We start from the raw sequence: 19,854 nt of genomic DNA on the forward strand, positions 1-19,854 counted from the left end.
TCTAATTTAATCTGCATTAAAACTAATAATAACTACTTATGTAAATCTTATTAATTATTAATCTTATTAATTTATTTTATTTAAGAATTATATTTCTCTTATTTTTTCAATTCTATAATTACTTACTAAAATATTATTTATATTGTTCACAGTATCTTGTATCACTATAAGTATTTTATAGCGTTTTCGATTATACAGGATTTGAACGACCCAAGATTGGTTAATGACGTCATTGCAACCTCTCCACCAATGAAAGACTTGCATTTATAGTAAAATAGTGATTGATCAACCCTAGATCGTTCAAACCCCATTTATTCGAAAACGCTATTATATTTTGTCTTGACAGATAGTAAAAGAAACTAGTAAAATCTAATAACTCGCAATAACTCGTACCGAAAAATGGGACGCAACGCATTTTTTCGTTTGAGCTTCTTATTCGAGTTTTGCATCCAAATTCAGTGTGTACATGATCTGAGTTCTAGTAACTTTCCCTCAGTCCGAGATCTAGTATCGTGGACACAAGGCTTTAGAACACTAAAGATATAGATATTCTCACGTCTGCGCCATTTTTGTTCCATTTTTCCTCTTTGCCCTCTCGGTCCCTACAAAGTTCGAGCAGCTTATGGCCGGTTTATGCTTCGGTCTTAATCTTAATATTAATGGCCGGAGCACAGACTTTTGCATAAAGCATAACGCATAAGCATAAGGAAATTGATTGGTCCATTTCCTTATGCATTTGCTTATGCTTATATATAGACCAATCAATTTCCTTATGCTTATGCATTACGCATTATGTAAAAGCTTGTGCTCTCGGCTTAAGAGTTGATAACGTAGAATGCCATAAGGGCGTTTATACTTCCCTAGTCTTAAGCCGAGAGCACAAGCTTTTACATAAAGCATAACGCATAAGCATAAGGAAATTGATTGGTCTTATATATAAGCATAAGCAAATGCATAAGGAAATGGACCAATCAATTTCCTTATGCTTATGCGTTATGCTTTATGCAAAAGTCTGTGCTCCGGCCATTAATCTTATAGCGTTTTCGATTATACAGGATTTGAACGACCCAGGGTTGGTTAATGACGTCATTGCAACCTCTCCACCAATGAAAGACTTGCATTTATAGTAAAATAGTGATTGATCAACCCTGGGTCGTTCAAATCCTGTATAATCGAAAACGCTATTAGTCTTAAGCCGAGAGCACAAGCTTTTACATAAAGCATAACGCATAAGCATAAGGAAATTGATTGGTCTATATATAAGCATAAGCAAATGCATAAGGAAATGGACCAATCAATTTCCTTATGCTTATGCGTTATGCTTTATGCAAAAGTCTGTGCTCCGGCCATTAATCTTAATCTTGGAAAGATCCCATCTTTTAACTTTAGTCCCTAATGTCCTAAGGCCGGGCCAATGAGGTAAGTCTGACGTCCGACGCAGCACGAAACCGCGCGAAATAATGGTTTTCGATTCTTGTAAAATACGAAAATGAGTGATGCTGATTTAATTGAATGTGTCCAACAATTCGATGTTGTTTGGAATAAAAAAAATCCAAATTATAAAAATAAATTAGTGGTGAAGAATAGTTGGAACGCTATTGGAGAAGCGCTAAATTTAAGTGGTAAGTTAGTATGTAGAATCTAACCTCTTAAATTGAAAGAACAAAAACTGTGTAGAAGTGTTTTTATAGTTTTTTTATTATAATTTGTGGTTAGGTTTTGTTACATTTGCACATCCGTAGTCCGAATTTTTAGGGAAGCATAAACGAGTCCTTAAGATTAAGTTAAGACTAAGACTAAGATTAAGATTAAGACCGAAGCATAAACCAGCCATTAGAAGACATATGGCCGCGCGGTTTATGCTTCGGTCTTAATCTTAATCTTAAGAGTTGATAACGTAGAATGCCATAAGGGCGTTTATACTTCCCTAGTCTTAATCTTAGTCTTAATCTTATAGCGTTTTCGATTATACAGGATTTGAACGACCCAGGGTTGGTTAATGACGTCATTGCAACCTCTCCACCAATGAAAGACTTGCATTTATAGTAAAATAGTGATTGATCAACCCTGGGTCGTTCAAATCCTGTATAATCGAAAACGCTATATAATCTTGGAAAGATCCCATCTTTTAACTTTAGTCCCTAATATCCTAAGGCCGGGCCAATGAGGTAAGTCTGACGTCCGACGCAGCACGAAACCGCGCGAAATAATGGTTTTCGATCCGTGTATATTTAAAAAATTGTTCCTGATCGTATTCAGCATATCTTTCATTAAAGAAAAGAAATGACCAGTTTTGTGTCTTTTTCGATTCAGTGGCCGAACAGCGTATCTCCGTGGTTTTCTTTTATTTTTTTTTTAATTTCTTAATAATACACATGCTGCATAGGCACTTGATAACAAAAGTGCCATTCCAAACATTAAAGTTTTTTGCCGCTGACGATTCATTTTAACATTCACTATAATTTGCAGCACCGGGATCTATTACAATTTGTGGTTAGGTTAGGTTAGGTTTTGTTACATTTGCACATGCGTAGTCCGAATTTCCAGGGAAGCATAAACGAGTCCTTAAGATTATGACTGCGTTCCCATTTCGTCTCACTCAGTGCAGTATCCAGTGGCCGCCATTTTGCTGGATACTGTACTGGAGAAGCGTTCCCATTTTACTGGACTGGCTAGTGGCTAGTGACAGTCTCGCACACGTATTAGCTCATAACCTAAATAAAATTGTTAGTTAATATGTAAATAGTGTTGAAGCAATTATTGGGCTTGTTCGTTTTAGCTACACTGGGGCTGCTCTGGGTCTGCTCTACACAGGATAATACAGGACAGATAAATAGTTTGTCCTGTATTATCTTATTTAGAGCAGACCCAGAACTGCCTGAGTGCAGCTAAAACGAACAAGCCCATTGTTAGTAAAGATTATTATATCAGTAAGTAAATATTTCAATTAGCAATGTATTAATAAGTGTTAGCGTTATTTTTAAATATTATAACGACGATTATACCGATTATTTGCTTGTATAACTTCACATTTAAAAACAATAAATTATTGTATATAATGTTTATTGTATATAATTATTGTACATAATTTTATTTTTTCAGTACACATTGATTTTTTTTTTATTATTATTATTATTATTATTATTATTATTATTATTTATTATTTACATTTCCCGGCCGACGACATTCTGAACGAGGTACGATTGTCACTAGCCAGTCCAGTAATTTGGGAACGCTTCTCCAGTGCAGTATCCAGCAAAATGGCGGCCACTGGATACTGCACTGAGTGAGACGAAATGGGAACGCAGCCTAAGTTAAGACTAAAGGCGGGAGCACAGACTTTTGCATAAAGCATAACGCATAAGCATAAGGAAATTGATTGGTCCATTTCCTTATGCATTTGCTTATGCTTATATATAGACCAATCAATTTCCTTATGCTTATGCGTTATGCTTTATGTAAAAGTCTGTGCTCCGGCCTTAAGACTATAGGCCGGAGCACAGACTTTTACATAAAGCATAACGCATAAGCATAAGGAAATTGATTGGTCTATATATAAGCATAAGCAAATGCATAAGGAAATGGACCAATCAATTTCCTTATGCTTATGCGTTATGCTTTATGCAAAAGTCTGTGCTCCGGCCTTAAGATTAAGATTAATGGCCGGAGCACAGACTTTTGCATAAAGCATAACGCATAAGCATAAGGAAATTGATTGGTCCATTTCCTTATGCATTTGCTTATGCTTATATATAGACCAATCAATTTCCTTATGCTTATGCGTTATGCTTTATGCAAAAGTCTGTGCTCCGGCCTTAAGATTAAGATTAAGACCAAAGCATAAACCAGCCAATAGACTTAGTTTACACCGATTGTTTAGTACGCGTATCAAGTACTAAATCTGCTTCTTTGATAGGTATAAATTGTTTAGTGTAAAATCTACACCAATCAAAGAAGCAGATTTAATACTTGGTACGCGTACTAAACAATCGGTGTAAACCACGGTGTAAGAATATAAGGTGATTTCACGGCAACAAATTTTTGTGATTTTCCTGTCATTGTTCCACATTGAACCGCTAGGTGGCTACGTGTTGAGGGATTTTAAATATACAGGGTGTCAATTAAGTCCCGAGACGGCTGAATATTTTCTCATGTAAGGTATTTTTGAAAAAGGTCAAGGTCATTTCTGAAGTAATTTTCAACGAGGAATTCAACGGTGACCTTCAATTTGACCTTGAGCTTGACCTTCAAGGTCAATTCAAGGTTAGGTTAGGTTTTTTAAATAGAAACCCCTATTTTTGATTCCAAAATCTAATAGCTGGTGTCAAGAGCTTTTCAAAACACTATAATGAAGTTATTTTTTATTAAGTACTTTTCGAGTTATGAGGCTTGTAAATTACAGTATTTTGACATAAAATACAAAATATCTTGTAAAACATTCAATTTTTGGGAATCTTACCTTAATACTTTTATGCATAAAATAATGAGGCGAATCAATTGGTATAAAGAAAACACATAGTTGCTTTCAAGAAAAAGTATGTAGTTTGCAACATGCAACTGCATACTTTTTCTTGAAAGCAACTATGTGTTTTCTTTATACCAATTGATTCGTCTCATTATTTTATGCATAAAAGTATTAAAGTAAGATTCCCAAAAATTGAATGTTTTACAAGATATTTTGTATTTTATGTCAAAATACTGTAATTTACAAGCCTCATAACTCGAAAAGTACTTAATAAAAAATAACTTCATTATAGTGTTTTGAAAAGCTCTTGACACCAGCTATTAGATTTTGGAATCAAAAATAGGGGTTTCTATTTAAAAAACCTAACCTAACCTTGAAATGACCTTGAAGGTCAAACTCAAGGTCAAATTGAAAGTCACCGTTGAATTTCTCGTTGAAAATTACTTCAGAAATGACTTTGACCTTTTTCAAAAATACCTTACATGAGAAAATATTCAGCCGTCCCAGGACTTAATTGACACTCTGTATATACACACATACACATATATATATATATATATATATATATATATATATATATATATATATATATAAATTTTATTAAAATTTTATTGTCCTGCGGGACTTAATTATAAATATTCATTTTCTTAAAGAAACTTAATTTTCTATAAAGACTGGAATACATTATTAATTATTTTTCCTGCAAATTTAACTAAAAATAATTTGTTATAAAAAAATAAAAAAATATTTTGTCAGTAATATATATTTTTATACACAATGTTAAAAGTTTTATTTTAAAAAATTTGTATTATTTAGGACTATAATTATACAGGGTGTCCCATTATAAAACATCCACGCAAATTACTCCGAAGATAAGGGTGATAGCAAAAAATGACCTTAACAAACGTTGTAGGATTAAAAGGGGGTCAACTAAGGGTGACCTTGACTTTGACCTTGAAGTCAATTTTCAAGGTTATTTGAAGGTCAGAGTTATTTTTTTAAATGGAAACCCCTATTTTTGATTCCAAAATCTAATAGCTGGTGTCAAGAGCTTTTCAAAACACTATAATGAAGTTATTTTTTATTAAGTACTTTTCGAGTTATGAGGCTTGTAAATTACAGTATTTTGACATAAAATACAAAATATCTTGTAAAACATTCAATTTTTGGGAATCTTACCTTAATACTTTTATGCATAAAATAATAAGACGAATTAATTGGTATAAAGAAAACACATAGTTACTTTCAAGAAAAAGTATGCAGTTGCATGTTGCAAACTACATACTTTTTCTTGAAAGCAACTATGTGTTTTCTTTATACCAATTGATTCGTCTTATTATTTTATGCATAAAAGTATTAAGGTAAGATTCCCAAAAATTGAATGTTTTACAAGATATTTTGTATTTTATGTCAAAATACTGTAATTTACAAGCCTCATAACTCGAAAAGTACTTAATGAAAAATAACTTCATTATAGTGTTTTGAAAAGCTCTTGACACCAGCTATTAGATTTTGAAATCAAAAATAGGGGTTTCCATTTTAAAAAATAACTCTGACCTTCAAATAACCTTGAAAATTGACTTCAAGGTCAAAGTTAAGGTCACCCTCAGTTGGCCCCCTTTTAATCCTACAATGTTTGTTAAGGTCATTTTTTGCTATCACCCTTATCTTCGGAGTAATTTGCGTGAATGTTTTATAATGGGACACCCTGTATATAGATGTGCTTTAGAGATTCATCATCAATCCTTTTCTATCCACATCTATCCACATCTTCTATTCTTTTTTACTTGGGATCTTGCACCAACGTGACATCTTGTGTGATATGCCTTAACTATGACATCTTGATCACAGATTTTTTGATAGAATACAATGGTCGTGAAATCACCTTATATTCTTACACCGTGACTCGGACCGATTTCTAGCATCGTGGACATTGGCCTTTATGGTTATGGAAGATGGCTGCGCGTTCAAGGATATTATAAACTGTGGCTCTAACATGAGTGCCCGAAAATGCATAAACATTCGCAACAAATTTTGTTGCTATTTTAATAATGAAGGAGCGGTGCCATAGCAATATGATCATTCAATTTAAAAATGAACAATATTTCCAATGAAAATGTTATTTTTATTTCATTATTAAAAAACATTTTGGGTGGACTTCCGAAAGGCTATCACCTCCGATTTGATAGCTTTTCGGTAATTTATCCAACATTTCTATCACAGGTACAGTAAGAGCAGCGACAGCGAAACGGAGGAAAATATTTTTGATCCTCTTATATCTTCCTTTTTTTTGCATTAGTTACTTTTAAAATGTCCAGCATCACTTCGTCCAGCAATTCCGGGTCTACGTCACGAAGTAGGGCAGTTACCAAATTGCCAATTAATGCAGGTTTATCATATGCAGCTTGTGGAGCAATCTGTGGACAAGGTGAAATTCTCTCTAATTGGTTTGTATTAAGGAACACTGGAAGAGCCAGGAGATCGACAACGGGTGTCCGATCCAGGGGATCGGCAACGGGTGTCCGATCTAGGGTGTCTTCGGTCATGCGACGCTTACTAATTCCTATAAAAATATTCACATCCTGCATTGTAAGTTCTTGTTGATAGTATTTCCATAAAAGTAAAAAGAAAGTAACAGGTACCGGACATAATAATAGTAAGATAGATGAAATTTCAAAAATAAGAGGTGCAATTATTTTCTATTGCTTTTCAAATTGTTCTACAAGCAAATGTTTAACAATAACATATTCTCATGTTAAGTAAGACATACCAGGATAGTAAAATAGTCATTACTATTTAATACCCCAGCGAGAAATGACTCATTGAATTAATGTCGAATCAATATACATAATACGATGTAATATCGATGATTTTGACGTCAATTAGACATCGATTTGATGTCGATTGATAGGTCACTTCTCGCTGGGGCAAGCAAAATTACATCAATTTTCTATTTTGAATGCGGTTCGACTCCACTTCAGTCGATAAAATGTTCGACCGATCGAGCTAAAATGTTATTAATGATATCAAATTAATTTTCCATTTGCAATGTTCATACGTTTTTTACAAAAGACTTTGTGTTTTATTTAACATGAAAAATATACCCTACAAATAAATTTTATTGAAATGAACATACGTGATCCATGATCAGTGCTGCTGTCGTAAAGCGGGCTGGCCATCTCCGATAAATCCGAATGCGAATCAGAAAATTCCGGCAGCTCAATATTTCTGTAATTTCTGAAAAGAAAATTTAATTACATACACACATATATAATGATAATTATTATTATATATGCATACTTGCTCTCTAGCAGATCACGCAAAAACTGCATACATTGGAAATGTACCCACAGTTTTTTTCCACTCGCCGCTTGCTGATCCTTTTTCAAATGAAACCGAAAAAAATTGTACAGCAACTTCCACTTCCTTTTTATCAAATTGATGGAAAATCTTCCTAAAAAAGACAGAAATACATAATTCGATAAATCAGTATTTTTTCACTCAACTCAAATAGACTTGACTCAATTGCAATTGTCTTTAGAGCATAAAATAACCTTATGGAAAAACCCTTCACGAGACGAATGTAGAATTGTTCAATATACAACAAGTATTGAGCGCTTAATAGTTTCAATATTGGTCAATGCTACATTGGTTGCAATACTTTTGCCTGGTAAGAGAATGAACAGAGCATTGAATTAATTCTCTTAATTGTTTCATGAATTTTTCACAATTACAAAATAATAATATTACCGTCCAGAGCTGCAAACACTTCTTTCCAGAGCTTTATCCTTACTTGTGGCCTGCGTTTAACCCTAGGTAGATTGTAGTTCCACAATCCAGATCGTCGAAAAACTTCATCGATCAGCTGTTGTTCTATAACTACCTTCTTCGCATTGGATCGGCTCATTGTGCTGTAAATTTACAGCAAAATTTACTGCACGTGGCGTATTCGTGACGACGACGGCTTCTGTACCATCAGCCATCAAGCTGTTGCTATATCTCCGTTCTCTACACATAACAATAACAATAACAATAACAATAACAATAACAACAATAGTAATAACAATAACAATAATAACAATAATATAACAACAACAACAACAACAACAACAATAATAATAATAATAATAATAATGTCATTCAGGGATTAGTTACATGTAGCATTACTGTAATTGGTAATTATACAGAATCGTTACCTCATCTCCAATTTTGAAAAATTTATGCTCATTCGACGCGTTTTTCCGTGAAATGAAAGAATCTGGCAGAAAAAAGTGTCGCTCTGTCTCGCGAAGCGAAATATTAATCGTTAAAGTTGACCACTTTTCAAATTACAAAACCTGTTATAGCAACGAAATATAGCGTCATGAGCATGCGCTGCAGTCACGCGCGCATGCGTTGTCATAAAATTCAACTTTTACACGTAAGCGGAGCCCCTCTCCCTGCACCACCCCTACCGCCACGAAAAAGCCCTAACCTAACCTAACCTAACCTACCTAACCTTGGATTAAGAGAGCACGCGCGCCTGACCGCAGCGCATGCCCATGTCGCTATATTTCGTCGGTATGACAGGTTTCGTAACCTGAAAAGTGGTCAACTTTTAATGATTAATATTTCGCTTCGCGGGACAGAGCGACACTTTTTTCAGATAGAAAAGTTTTATTTCACACAAAAACGCGTCGAATAAACCTAATTGGATCAAAATCGGAGGTGAGATAGCGATATTGTATAATTATGTGCTTTTGGCCGATACACGGCATCCTCATGAGAGAAGCTATATTGAGAATCCGCCTTAACCCCTCCTCTTCCGCTTCTCCTCCCCTTATTGCGTCTGCGCGGGTCACCTGCTGCGCAGCGGAAGCTGCGTCTCTTGTCATAGCGTTGAGTTTTTCCGCCATATTAACACGCAATTATACGATACAGTGCAATTATACAGTCGTGCACTTTCTTTTGCAACAGAAAATGTCAGGTTCGGACGAATCTCCGACTTATTCAAGCCAGCGTGACACCAAATGCGTTATGACTCCATGCCAGGAAATAGAATTCTTGGGAGTGATCTGGAATACTCGCACAAACCGAATCATCCTCCCGGAGAAAAAGGCACAAAAGATTGTTTTTATAAAGAAGACCAAAACATTTTATTTTTCTTTCGCAACGATTTTGTTTGTTATAACTAAGAGAAAGTTTGCAATAAACAGGAATCCTTCAAATATCAATTTCTCTACTCCTTTTCGGACCTCCCTTCTTCTCAACATCACATAGCGTTGAGTGGGTCACCAGCAGATACCAAACACGTCTCTCATGAGGATGCCGTGTATCGGCCAAAAGCACATAATGCAGGTGTTTTGTATTCCAACAAAACACGTATTATGTGCGGGAGCCGATACACGGCATCCCAATAAGCATTCTTGCTGGATGAAACACACTATGACAAGAGACGCAGCTTCCGCTGCGCAGCAGGTGACCCGCGCAGACGCAATAAGGGGAGGAGAAGCGGAAGAGGAGGGGTTAAGGCGGATTCTCAATATAGCTTCTCTCATGAGGATGCCGTGTATCGGCTCCCGCACATAATACGTGTTTTGTTGGAATACAAAACACCTGCATTACTCGATCGTCTTCGGTCACATGTGTAGCGTCACAGAACAGAGCAGGTGTTTTTCGTTTGTTTCGCTGCGTTGCTTCGCTGATAGTTGGGCAATGTCGAACTATGAGCGTTCCTTCGCTGATTACACATTTTCACACAAATCGGCGGAGTGAGGGAACTTCGCCAGCAAAGCTTCGCTGCATGAAATTGTACCTTAACCTGCAGCAAAATGACATTTGATGATCGCAATGCCTGTTAAAGCTAAAAGATTATTTTATTATAAAATAGAGTGAGATATTGACTTACAAATAATTGTATCTCTCAGTCATAAAGTGCCAATTTTCGGCTTACTTTTTGGATAGAATAGATATGCGCATTGTACTTATGTATGTTTACAGACGTAAATTTATGTTTATTGTTTAATACTGTTGTGATTACATGATTGTTCATGTTGTGTATACATTTGCCATTGTAGAATTACAGAAAATATAATTACCTTCGTATAATTGATCCATAATTTTGACATTGTATGATATGCAAGTTGAATGAATAAATGTAACATTTATTCGTTCACATTTTAGATTGTGAATTAAAAAATGGCCCATATCAATCAAAGCCATGGAATAGGAGAATCTGTAGACTTTTTAACCAAGTTTCACAATATCTCGAATAAGCTAAAAAAGTAAGTTGTATTGGAAAATAAAATGTTTTTATAATTAGAAGCTTTTATCAGTGACAATCATCTTTCACATTGATCTTACCTAGACGATTTCTGAGGAAGCCAAACGTTGCAGAGGCGAGTGATCAATTTAGTGAGTATACTGCAATAATACAATGATATAGGCTATGTAATAATTATTTTAAAAAACAAATTATAGTGGAGATGTTTGTTTTCAGGCGCCTTAGCTACTGAATGTGAGCAGAAGGAATTGTGGCAATATACAGGCTTGTGTTGGTTGGCAGCTGCTAGATGTCAAGGCACACTAGAAAATGCCTCTTCTGAAATAAATCTTTTAATAAAGGCAGGAAGGCAATTTCTTATAGCCGAGAAAAAAAATGATGACATAGGATGTCCCTCTATAGGCTGTGAAAACATACAGGTTCTACTGTACAATATAAATTTACAGTAAAATAAAAGGCAGAAATTAAAAAAATATCTCTTGTACATTCCAGACAGCTGTGAGCTGTTTTGGTCATTCTATGGTGAGATGCAGCAACCAACCAGGATTTAATACAATCTCTGCAGGCTTATCGATAGAACTGGCGCTAGCATTGGGATCGAGTCCTGCTGGCATTCAACAATTGCGTAAAGCGGTTGATATCTTTCCTACATCTAAAGCTATCCATACATTGGTATCTTTCTACATAAGTCAAGGTTAGTACCTGTCTTATTGTTGTCTGTGTTTTACACTAGACCGAGTATTAACATTAATAGTTTTTTATAATTGTGTATCAACAGCTGTATAAAATCAAGATTTTATTATTATTTTATTTTTTCCAGGAGATTATGTAGCTGCGCTACAAATCCTTAATGAATTCGTAGAATTTGTAGAAGCTTGTATTATGGCTGGTGCCAGAGGAAACTACAATGCTATTCTACACAGGTATCATGCTATATAACAATCTTTTGTGACACAACATACTTTTATAATACACACTTTTAAAAATATATAACAGAATCAATAACATATTTAAGGTGTGAAGTGACACGAGTACTTTTGCTCCTCATTCTTCAACCGTCACCCCAGAGACTGACACCTTCTCTCGCCCAAGTTCTCGAAAAGTATGCATGGGCGGAAGAAAATGTGAACAATGGTAAAATTATTTCTACATGTATCGATTTACAATTTTGCAAAGATATATTTACGTAATAAATATACGTAATGTAAACATATATATGTGTATATTTAAAGTATTATCTTTAAATACTACATACGATATTTAAAGTATATTAAATTGTTTTGTCGCAGGTCTCAATATGAGCGAGGATGAATTATTATTGCTGCAATCGCTGGTATTAGCGTGTCAATCTCACGATCATCAAGCGGTATTGGAACTCGAAAGCGAATTGTATCCTTACTTTGATACGGAACAAAAGGAACTGTTACATAAATTAATACAAGTGTCGTCGACGCGGTAAATATACAGCGCAGCGACAAAACAAATAGTTTTTCCTTCAATTTTCATTCAACAGAGACTATCCGTGCGATTTTCCGTCGCGCCGTGAATGCGCGATTCATCGAAATCGAAAACCGGAGCGCATTCCTTGAGAGAGGAGGATTTTTTCGGCTAGTCGTTTTTTTTTACCAGATTACGTTATTAGTCGTCTCGAAACAGGTTTTTGTAGCTAAACGACGATTGCTCAACTGAAAAATGTCGACGGTGAAGAGCGCGCTTTTGCTAATCCAATAATAATTTCGTAACAAGTGCGGTCAGCGCGGGTCGGTGGTGAAGCGTCGTCGCATCTTGTAATCTCGGCGGGGAAAAAAAACGATGTGTATTGCGACGAAAGGAGGAGGAGAACTCTGGATGAGAACGAAAGGCTTGGAACGGAATGCCTAAGGCTGAAAGAAGGAAGAGCATAGTGTGTGCACGCCAGCATAGGACAGCGGAAGAGGGGATGTCTCGCGCGCGTCCCACGGTATACTAAAGTCCTCCGTTCCTTTGCAACTAGTATTCAAGGCAGAGTCTCGATCAGCCTCAGTCGTTGTGCGAAAGTGCTCTGGAATCTTTCGGATCGACTTACATTCCACTGAATTATCTAATATTCGACCCGAGGTAATGATCTTTCTTCATATTGTATTGCTCCATATTCTCGCAGAAAGTCGTGTAGAGTGAAAGAGTGACGATTATGTATGCATGTAAAATTCACCGATGATGAAAAATTAAAAAAAAATCTCAAGAACAACGCGTTAGTTGCTCATTGATTGATAAGGACTTGAGTGACTCGAACAGGTTTTTTCTTGAACGCGAACAATCTCTTACAATCTGATTGAAAAATTGGCCCAAGGACGTCGTTTAATTCCACAATTTAAAAGTCAAGGTCCACAGAAAGAAAGAGAGAAAGAGAGTGAGTGAGCGAGAAAAAGAAAGAAAGAGAGAAAAAGTTGTAAATGGGTGTGAGTAAATTAAGGTGCAATTTTGTCTTATAAAAATGTAAATTTTGAATTTATTTCAACAATGGCCATGAAGGAAACGGTACGCAAAAAAAGTAACTTTCTGCAGATATAAATTTCGAGACATGACGAATATGTCGAATTATATTTATCGTATATTTAAAAATATATCTGGATTGGTGCGTCTAGCGCGATCATGTTTCACATACCGTTAAGTATTACGAGAATTAGCCAGCAAGCATATAATGAAGAAGAAACAAATTTCCGGACATACATGTGTATATATGTGATCATACAGTTTAAAATGCAAACTTGTTTACTGATAGAATGTTTGCGTGAACACTTTGTATTGTTCGATTCAAGCATTAAAAATTTGTAATGTTAAGATTTTTGAAATTGAATCCAAATTTTATGCAAATGTATTTTTTTTTATACTCTTGTGTACGCGTGCAACGATTCTTTTTCCCCCTTTTTTTAATTTTATCGAGGCGCGCATACATCGCATTCTCACTGCAATGATTTACCACGTGTTTCGACGACCTTGAACTCTCTTTGCTCACTTGAACGAAGGTGAATGTCCTGTACTCTTCAGTTTGCAGGCGTACAGATTCCTACAGATAATTCAACGCGTATATCTTCGAGAGTTGAAAGCGTTTTCGACAGATTCATTTGTGCAGCGTCGATATATCATAAATATATATGATTTATGATATTTTTTATATGAATATTTTTGAAAAAATATATATCTCGTGGAAAAAAGATTCGTCGGTTGAAAATTAAATTCCACTTAAATCAAAAGCCGGGAAGATGACAGAAAACTGGAGAACCATTTTTGTGACTGGAGGCGCCGGTTACATCGGCAGTCACTGCATCGTCGAGCTACTGGAATGCGGCTACGATGTCGTGGCTATTGACAATTTTGCAAATAGCGTAACAGAAACTGACGGCAAATCCGCAGCGCTCAGAAGAGTCGAACAAATAACGGGGAAGAAAGTAACGTTTCACAATTGCGATCTACTCGACAGAGAGAAACTCGAAACTGTCTTCAACGAGGTAAGATGTTCCTTGTTTATTGTATATTACATATTCCGTTGTACGTTACACAATGCGTGATACAAAATTGGACAAGCAAATTTTTTTTGCGACAAAATTAATTTGTCATTTTCAGCACAAGATAGATTGCGTGATACACTTCGCGGCGATTAAAGCCGTCGGTGAGTCGATGCAAGTTCCGCTTCATTATTACCGAAACAACATAATAGGCGCCATCAATTTACTAGAGGTAAGAGGAATATATTACACGGTAATCGCTTTTCGTCATCTCCGCAATCCGACGCGTCTCCTCTTCATTTGCAGGTGATGAAAGCGGCTGGTTGTTTTCAACTTGTATTCAGCAGTAGCTGCACGGTTTACGGCGAGCCCACAGAATTGCCCATCACGGAAGAACACGAAACTGGCAACATCACCAACGTGTACGGCCGAACAAAGTATTTCATTGAAGAAATGCTCAAGGATATATCGAGAGCTGAAAAGGTTCGCGTATGCATATGTGCACGTAGAATACATAGGCTTTGAGAAATCGGAAAAATCTGCTATTAATATGTTTCATCCGCGCGACACTCTGTGACACACATTGTTGAATTTACGGCGATTTATGCTGCAAATTTTGATATGCAATAAATTATATTGGACAAAGTTAAAACAAAAGTATTGCAATATCTATATTCGTAATTTATCACAAATATACACTGGAAAAACATTAGTCAATCCTTGATCGTTAGTTTTGCTTTTCCAGAAAGAAAATTTTATCACATGTATTCTCTACTTCACACCTGCTATCTCTTTCTTACGAAGAATTTTATTTGTCTAACAGAGTTGGAACGTTATATCCCTAAGATATTTCAACCCGGTAGGTGCTCACTGCAGCGGATTAATCGGGGAAGATCCGACGAAGCCATTTACAAATTTAATGCCGTACATTGCTCAAGTTGCTCTGAGGCTTAAGCCAGAACTGACCATATTTGGCGGCGACTATCCTACAACTGACGGAACAGGTAATATTACGTTCAATATTAAGTACTGCGTATGTGTAGGATCGGTAATGATTTCTGTCTACAATAACGTTACCTTCTTTGCACTTGACAACAACAAAGGCGTCCGCGATTACATTCATGTCATGGATCTGGCGGCTGGCCATGTTGCGGCGTTAAATGCTTTGCACAAACAGCACCTCAGACTTAAAATTTACAACTTGGGCACCGGCAACGGCGTAACTGTATTGGAATTGATAAAAACATTTGAGAAAGTCACCGGTACTACAGTGCCATACGCTATAAAAGAAAGAAGAGAGGGCGACATTATGTCCATGTATGCTAATACGGATCTGGCGAAGAAAGAATTAGGGTGGACAGCGAAGTACAATGTTGAACAAATGTGTAAGTAACGCTTTAGTTCGCAATCATGTCGCAATAATCTTGAAATGTATCTAAAACAAATGATAAATGTAGGTCAAGACTTCTGGAGGTGGCAGACAATGAATCCGCACGGTTATCGAACTTCATTCAAGAACGGTGTTAATCAACATTTGAATCGCAACGATACATCGTAACAATTGAATTGTATCGCGAAAAACTTGTGCAAATAATTTATAATAAAGCGCTTGAAGCGTCGTCTCTTTCTAAATATTGTCTACTGATACAACTTACATATTCGTAATGTCTATTCCTTACATTTCACACGGTTAGTCATCACACTCATTCTCGTTCCTTATATCGTCGGCTCTTCCACTTTCATCCAGAATCTCGTAAAGTGACAGATGTTGAAACTTTAAAATTTCCAAACCCCAACTCGTCCATCCAGGCAATAAATATCTCGCAAAGATTTCTAAACACTTTGGTTCACTCGGGAGATATTCCTTTATGATTTCTAAAAATTTAAGTCAAATTTTTATCGTGACTTTACTAAACGTGTGTGTCGCAGAATTATAATACACATTCCATTTATATACACCTGTAAGAGGTGGTTTGTGAGAATGCACTGCACTGGGTACACTGATCATCAGTTTGCCATCAGGAATATTCACTCTGCCCTTGTCCAGTGCAGATCCTAATATCAGTAATTCATAAGGTTGTTTTCCAGGTGCCGAGTTGAAATTACATATTGTATCTCCCGCTTGTGTCACCTAAAGTAGTAAAAGTATAAAAAGTAAAGTCACCTTTACTTTTTATTTAATGCTGTAATGCATTGAATAAAAATGGATTGAATTTTATTACATTAAGAAATAGACTTACCTTGATCCAATACCACTTGGCTCTATAAGTAATACCCCATGAAGGAAAGATTTCGTTGAAGATGCTGTTCAGATGGTTGGACGAATTAGTGCACCATATGGCCAGAATACCATTTGAATGTAATAGTCTTTTTATTGGGATCTTGACCAATTCCTCATTGTACATCATTTTGTAACTGTGAAAGTAACAATGTAGAATTATTTTTCACAATAAAGAAAGCCACATGCTCATCCTTTCATAAAATTAAAGACAAATTAAATTTAGAGTGGTATAAAGTATATATATATAGTCTGTTTAAGCATGCTAAATTAGTTTCACCAGTTTAGAATGAATTGTATAAAATCACCTAGCTTCTGCGCACTTGATCTTTTTCCTCCTGATTGATTTGTTCCACCAAGGTGGATCTAGTAGTATAAAATCATACTGATTATTCAGTTCTATCTTCTTTTCCATATCTCTTACATCATAGCAGTAAAATGTACATTTTTTTGGAAAAACATATTTCTTATTGTGAGCCTCAGATATGATAGCATCGTCCGTATCATTAGATCCGTACAAGTTCTCATCTTTGAGGCAGTATGTATCCTGATAAAATTTCTCTGATGCCAAGCGTGCCACTTGATTGTTATCTAAAGAAATATTTCGGCCAAAAAGTCCTTTGTTTTTTGCGGCAGATATCATTACATTGAACGCTTGTTTAACATGATCAACCTGTCACAAGAATTATTTGAAATATTATAAAGCAAAAGTTCTTACAATCCTTTGGATAATTTTAAGAACACATTCTATATAAACATAAAGTGAATACTGCGAGCTTTTTAAACCTACTTTTTCCAAATCTTTTTGTGGCAAAAGTTGCAAACGTTTCCTTTTTCTTTTGCCATGCAGTATACTACTGTCCTGATCTGTTTGTGCTACCTGATTTTGTCTCAAATACTGAGAATTAATCTCAAATATTAATTCGTTAAAGCTTAAAGCACACAATCCATTGTCTCTTACGACTTTTCCATACATTTCATTGACATACTGCAAATGAGATATGATCCAACCTTCTTTGCTTGCAAAAAGGAGGCTCATTGGTCTCAACTATTCGGTCTCAGAAATGTAACTCTGTATCATGCACACACCTATCACAGACAATGCTTATTACAGATATTTACATTCTACACCTAATTCACAATTACATTAAATTGTTTAATGTTGTATGAATGTATGTATTAATCCATTCAATTAATGTAGTTAATACAACTTTTTTATTTAAAGGGTAATGGAATTATAATTGTGATTCTTGTGATTATACATGTATCTCACCGACAAAGCGTTGTGTCATATATATTTTACGATGTCAATGTATAATTTTTGCTTATTGTTGTGACAAAATTAATATTAAACGCTTGCACCAAAAATTGTTTTAAAAATACGTAAAAGGATTAAGAGTCAACGTGAATTTTATCGAGTAAGATTTTTGTTGGGCAAATCGGCCTAATATTAGAAATATGTATGTATTTCACAATTATTTCAACAAAACATTTTAGACAATGTTAAAATTCGAGATATCAACTGCGCTTTCTGTCAACCGGCGCATACAGTTACTATTGTTATTATTGAAAATAGAAATTTCTAGATTGACTCGAACCGAGTCATTTCTAACCTATAAACCACAAAAAATAGGTTATGTTTTCATTCAGGCTAGAAAGCGGCTTTCGACAAACGCGCCTTTGTCGACAGAGGTTACAAAAGACCAATTTTTATCATTGCAAAGCAACATTCCAAACAACACTATGGTTTTATTAGGCGAAATTTTTCCGGATTTCACAGCGGACACACAGATGGGCACGATCAAGTTCCACGAATGGCTGGGTGATTCGTAAGATATCTTGTAATCTATTTGCAACCTGAATCTAAACCACCATTAAAATATTCTTGTAAAAATATATTAATTTAATGCTAATATGCCTCTCTCTCGTATTAAAATATTCGCATAGATACTGCGAATAGAAGAATATTACATATAAGTATATAAATATTCACACATACCTTGTTAATTGTGACATTTAATTTGCAATATTTTTTATATAGCACGCATATGTTTCCAATGACTTACATAATTCTGTTGAGCATGATTTTAATATATTTTATCTGCAACAGCTGCAAGTCCTAGATTTATTTTCGAAATTAGTTGATGTTGAAAATGCAAACATGTCAAGAGAGCGAATGGAATGGTAATTTGTATACATTTCTCTGAGACAGATGGGGCATTTTATTTTCTCATCCCAATGACTTTACACCAGTTTGCACAACTGAATTGGCACGGGTTGCAAAACTAATACCTGAATTTAAGAGATTGGGAGTCAAAGTGATCGCTTTGTCCTGTAATACTGTTGACTCCCATCGCAAATGGATAGAGGTTTGCTTTTGTACAAATAGTTTTTATTGACATTTAATCATTTAATATGTTAGATTCAGTACATTTTTATGCGTGTGACATATTTGTGCCAAAGAACCAAACATTTCAGGACATAAAGAGCTACGGTCAGATAACAGATAAGGAGTTTCCCTATCCGATAATAGAGGATCAAGCCAGGAAACTTGCTACATCATTGGGAATGTTGGATCCCGCTGAGATAGATGGCCAGACTGGATTGCCCATGTCTGCACGAGCTGTGTTTATAATCGATCCAGCTAAAAAAATGCGACTTTCAATTTTATATCCGGCTACTACCGGTCGAAATTTTGAGTAAGTGCTAGAATGTTATGCTCCGTTCGTGTATGCTGTGCAAAACTGCTAACAAAATTTTATACCTCGATTCACAGCGAAATCATAAGGGTAGTTGAATCTCTTCAGCTTACAGAGAAATACAAAGTAGCAACTCCTGTAGATTGGAAGGTGGGTTTCAAGATTAAATCGTTTTTTTTTTGTATTTTATCTTTTTCGCTTGTAATTACTTTTGAGCAACATGTTATATTCTATGTATATTATATATCATTGATAATTTATCGATAAACAAATGGATATTAAATTGTTACACATACACGCAATATTTTAGAAAGGAGACGACGTGATGATTGATCCAACCGTGTCAGATAGCGAAGCGAGAGCTTGCTACAACGATATCAAGACTGTGACATTACCTTCTGGCAGAACGTACCTACGTATTGTACCACAACCTATTGATGCATAAAAAAGATTTTGAAATATTCAAAGATTGAAACAGAGTACAACTCAAATCGCACAAATCAATCTTGATTGACGTGATGCAAATATAAATTTTTTACATCGCGTTGTCTTACAAAATAAACCATTTAACACATATATCTTAATAATGTTTAACTTTCCAACATATATTCCGTATGCATTTAGACAAGTTCTCCCCTACTTGTATACTTTTCAAATTCTGACAA

The 19,854-nt window shown here is 35.4% G+C and overlaps 5 protein-coding genes across 17 annotated transcripts; 3 read left to right on the forward strand and 2 right to left on the reverse strand.

Annotated features, from left to right (window-relative positions):
- Positions 1–6,569: 6,569 nt before the first annotated feature.
- On the reverse strand, positions 6,570–10,340 carry LOC105674954 (uncharacterized). 4 transcript variants are annotated; one of them, XR_010891215.1, is made up of 6 exons: positions 10,070–10,340; positions 8,216–8,473; positions 8,020–8,132; positions 7,800–7,919; positions 7,602–7,702; positions 6,746–6,882 (listed from the first exon to the last, which is right to left on the reverse strand). XR_010891215.1 is itself a non-coding variant. In XM_012371673.2 (5 exons), exons 2-5 carry the CDS (start codon positions 8,370–8,372, stop codon positions 6,739–6,741), a joined length of 702 nt encoding a protein of 233 aa, XP_012227096.2. In that variant the 5' UTR covers positions 8,373–8,473; positions 10,070–10,340; the 3' UTR covers positions 6,570–6,738. The 4 variants fall into 4 exon arrangements, 3 of the variants coding, with proteins under 3 accessions (XP_012227096.2, XP_012227093.2, XP_012227095.2); XM_012371673.2 differs by lacking the exon at positions 8,020–8,132 and having other exon boundaries at positions 6,570–7,028; positions 7,766–7,919; XM_012371670.2 differs by lacking the exons at positions 8,020–8,132; positions 10,070–10,340 and adding an exon at positions 8,662–8,871 and having other exon boundaries at positions 6,570–7,028; positions 7,766–7,919; positions 8,216–8,376.
- On the forward strand, positions 9,007–15,844 carry LOC105674952 (UDP-glucose 4-epimerase). Of its 3 annotated transcripts, XM_067359069.1 has the most exons (10): positions 9,007–9,172; positions 10,628–10,728; positions 10,812–10,858; positions 10,944–11,024; positions 13,962–14,215; positions 14,331–14,444; positions 14,519–14,695; positions 15,036–15,216; positions 15,316–15,597; positions 15,670–15,844. In XM_067359069.1, exons 2-10 carry the CDS (start codon positions 10,643–10,645, stop codon positions 15,768–15,770), a joined length of 1,323 nt encoding a protein of 440 aa, XP_067215170.1. In that variant the 5' UTR covers positions 9,007–9,172; positions 10,628–10,642; the 3' UTR covers positions 15,771–15,844. The 3 variants fall into 3 exon arrangements, with proteins under 3 accessions (XP_067215170.1, XP_012227086.1, XP_012227085.1); XM_012371663.2 differs by lacking the exons at positions 9,007–9,172; positions 10,628–10,728; positions 10,812–10,858; positions 10,944–11,024 and adding an exon at positions 12,683–12,824; XM_012371662.2 differs by lacking the exons at positions 9,007–9,172; positions 10,628–10,728; positions 10,812–10,858; positions 10,944–11,024 and adding an exon at positions 12,685–12,824 and having other exon boundaries at positions 13,755–14,215.
- On the forward strand, positions 11,280–13,547 carry LOC105674953 (40-kDa huntingtin-associated protein-like). The gene is made up of 4 exons (XM_067359070.1): positions 11,280–11,421; positions 11,548–11,650; positions 11,724–11,861; positions 12,017–13,547. Exons 2-4 carry the CDS (start codon positions 11,635–11,637, stop codon positions 12,184–12,186), a joined length of 324 nt encoding a protein of 107 aa, XP_067215171.1. The 5' UTR covers positions 11,280–11,421; positions 11,548–11,634; the 3' UTR covers positions 12,187–13,547.
- On the reverse strand, positions 14,203–17,529 carry Mettl4 (Methyltransferase like 4). 7 transcript variants are annotated; one of them, XM_067359068.1, is made up of 8 exons: positions 17,281–17,529; positions 16,935–17,163; positions 16,799–16,856; positions 16,453–16,627; positions 16,172–16,343; positions 15,892–16,087; positions 15,290–15,647; positions 14,203–15,204 (listed from the first exon to the last, which is right to left on the reverse strand). In XM_067359068.1, exons 1-6 carry the CDS (start codon positions 17,527–17,529, stop codon positions 15,903–15,905), a joined length of 1,068 nt encoding a protein of 355 aa, XP_067215169.1. In that variant the 3' UTR covers positions 14,203–15,204; positions 15,290–15,647; positions 15,892–15,902. The 7 variants fall into 7 exon arrangements, with proteins under 7 accessions (XP_067215169.1, XP_067215168.1, XP_012227076.1 ...); XM_067359067.1 differs by having other exon boundaries at positions 15,290–15,435; positions 16,799–17,163; XM_012371653.2 differs by having other exon boundaries at positions 15,290–15,492; positions 16,799–17,163.
- Positions 17,530–18,140: 611 nt separating this feature from the next.
- On the forward strand, positions 18,141–19,765 carry Prx6a (Peroxiredoxin 6a). Of its 2 annotated transcripts, none has more exons than XM_012371678.2 (5): positions 18,141–18,319; positions 18,703–18,859; positions 18,969–19,189; positions 19,267–19,339; positions 19,500–19,765. In XM_012371678.2, the coding sequence occupies exons 1-5, from the start codon at positions 18,234–18,236 to the stop codon at positions 19,632–19,634; spliced, it is 672 nt and encodes a 223-aa protein (XP_012227101.1). In that variant the 5' UTR covers positions 18,141–18,233; the 3' UTR covers positions 19,635–19,765. The 2 variants fall into 2 exon arrangements, with proteins under 2 accessions (XP_012227101.1, XP_012227100.1); XM_012371677.2 differs by having other exon boundaries at positions 18,183–18,319; positions 18,954–19,189.
- Positions 19,766–19,854: the final 89 nt, after the last annotated feature.

Source organism: Linepithema humile, chromosome 7 (assembly GCF_040581485.1).
Source record: "Linepithema humile isolate Giens D197 chromosome 7, Lhum_UNIL_v1.0, whole genome shotgun sequence".
NCBI lineage: Eukaryota > Metazoa > Arthropoda > Insecta > Hymenoptera > Formicidae > Linepithema > Linepithema humile.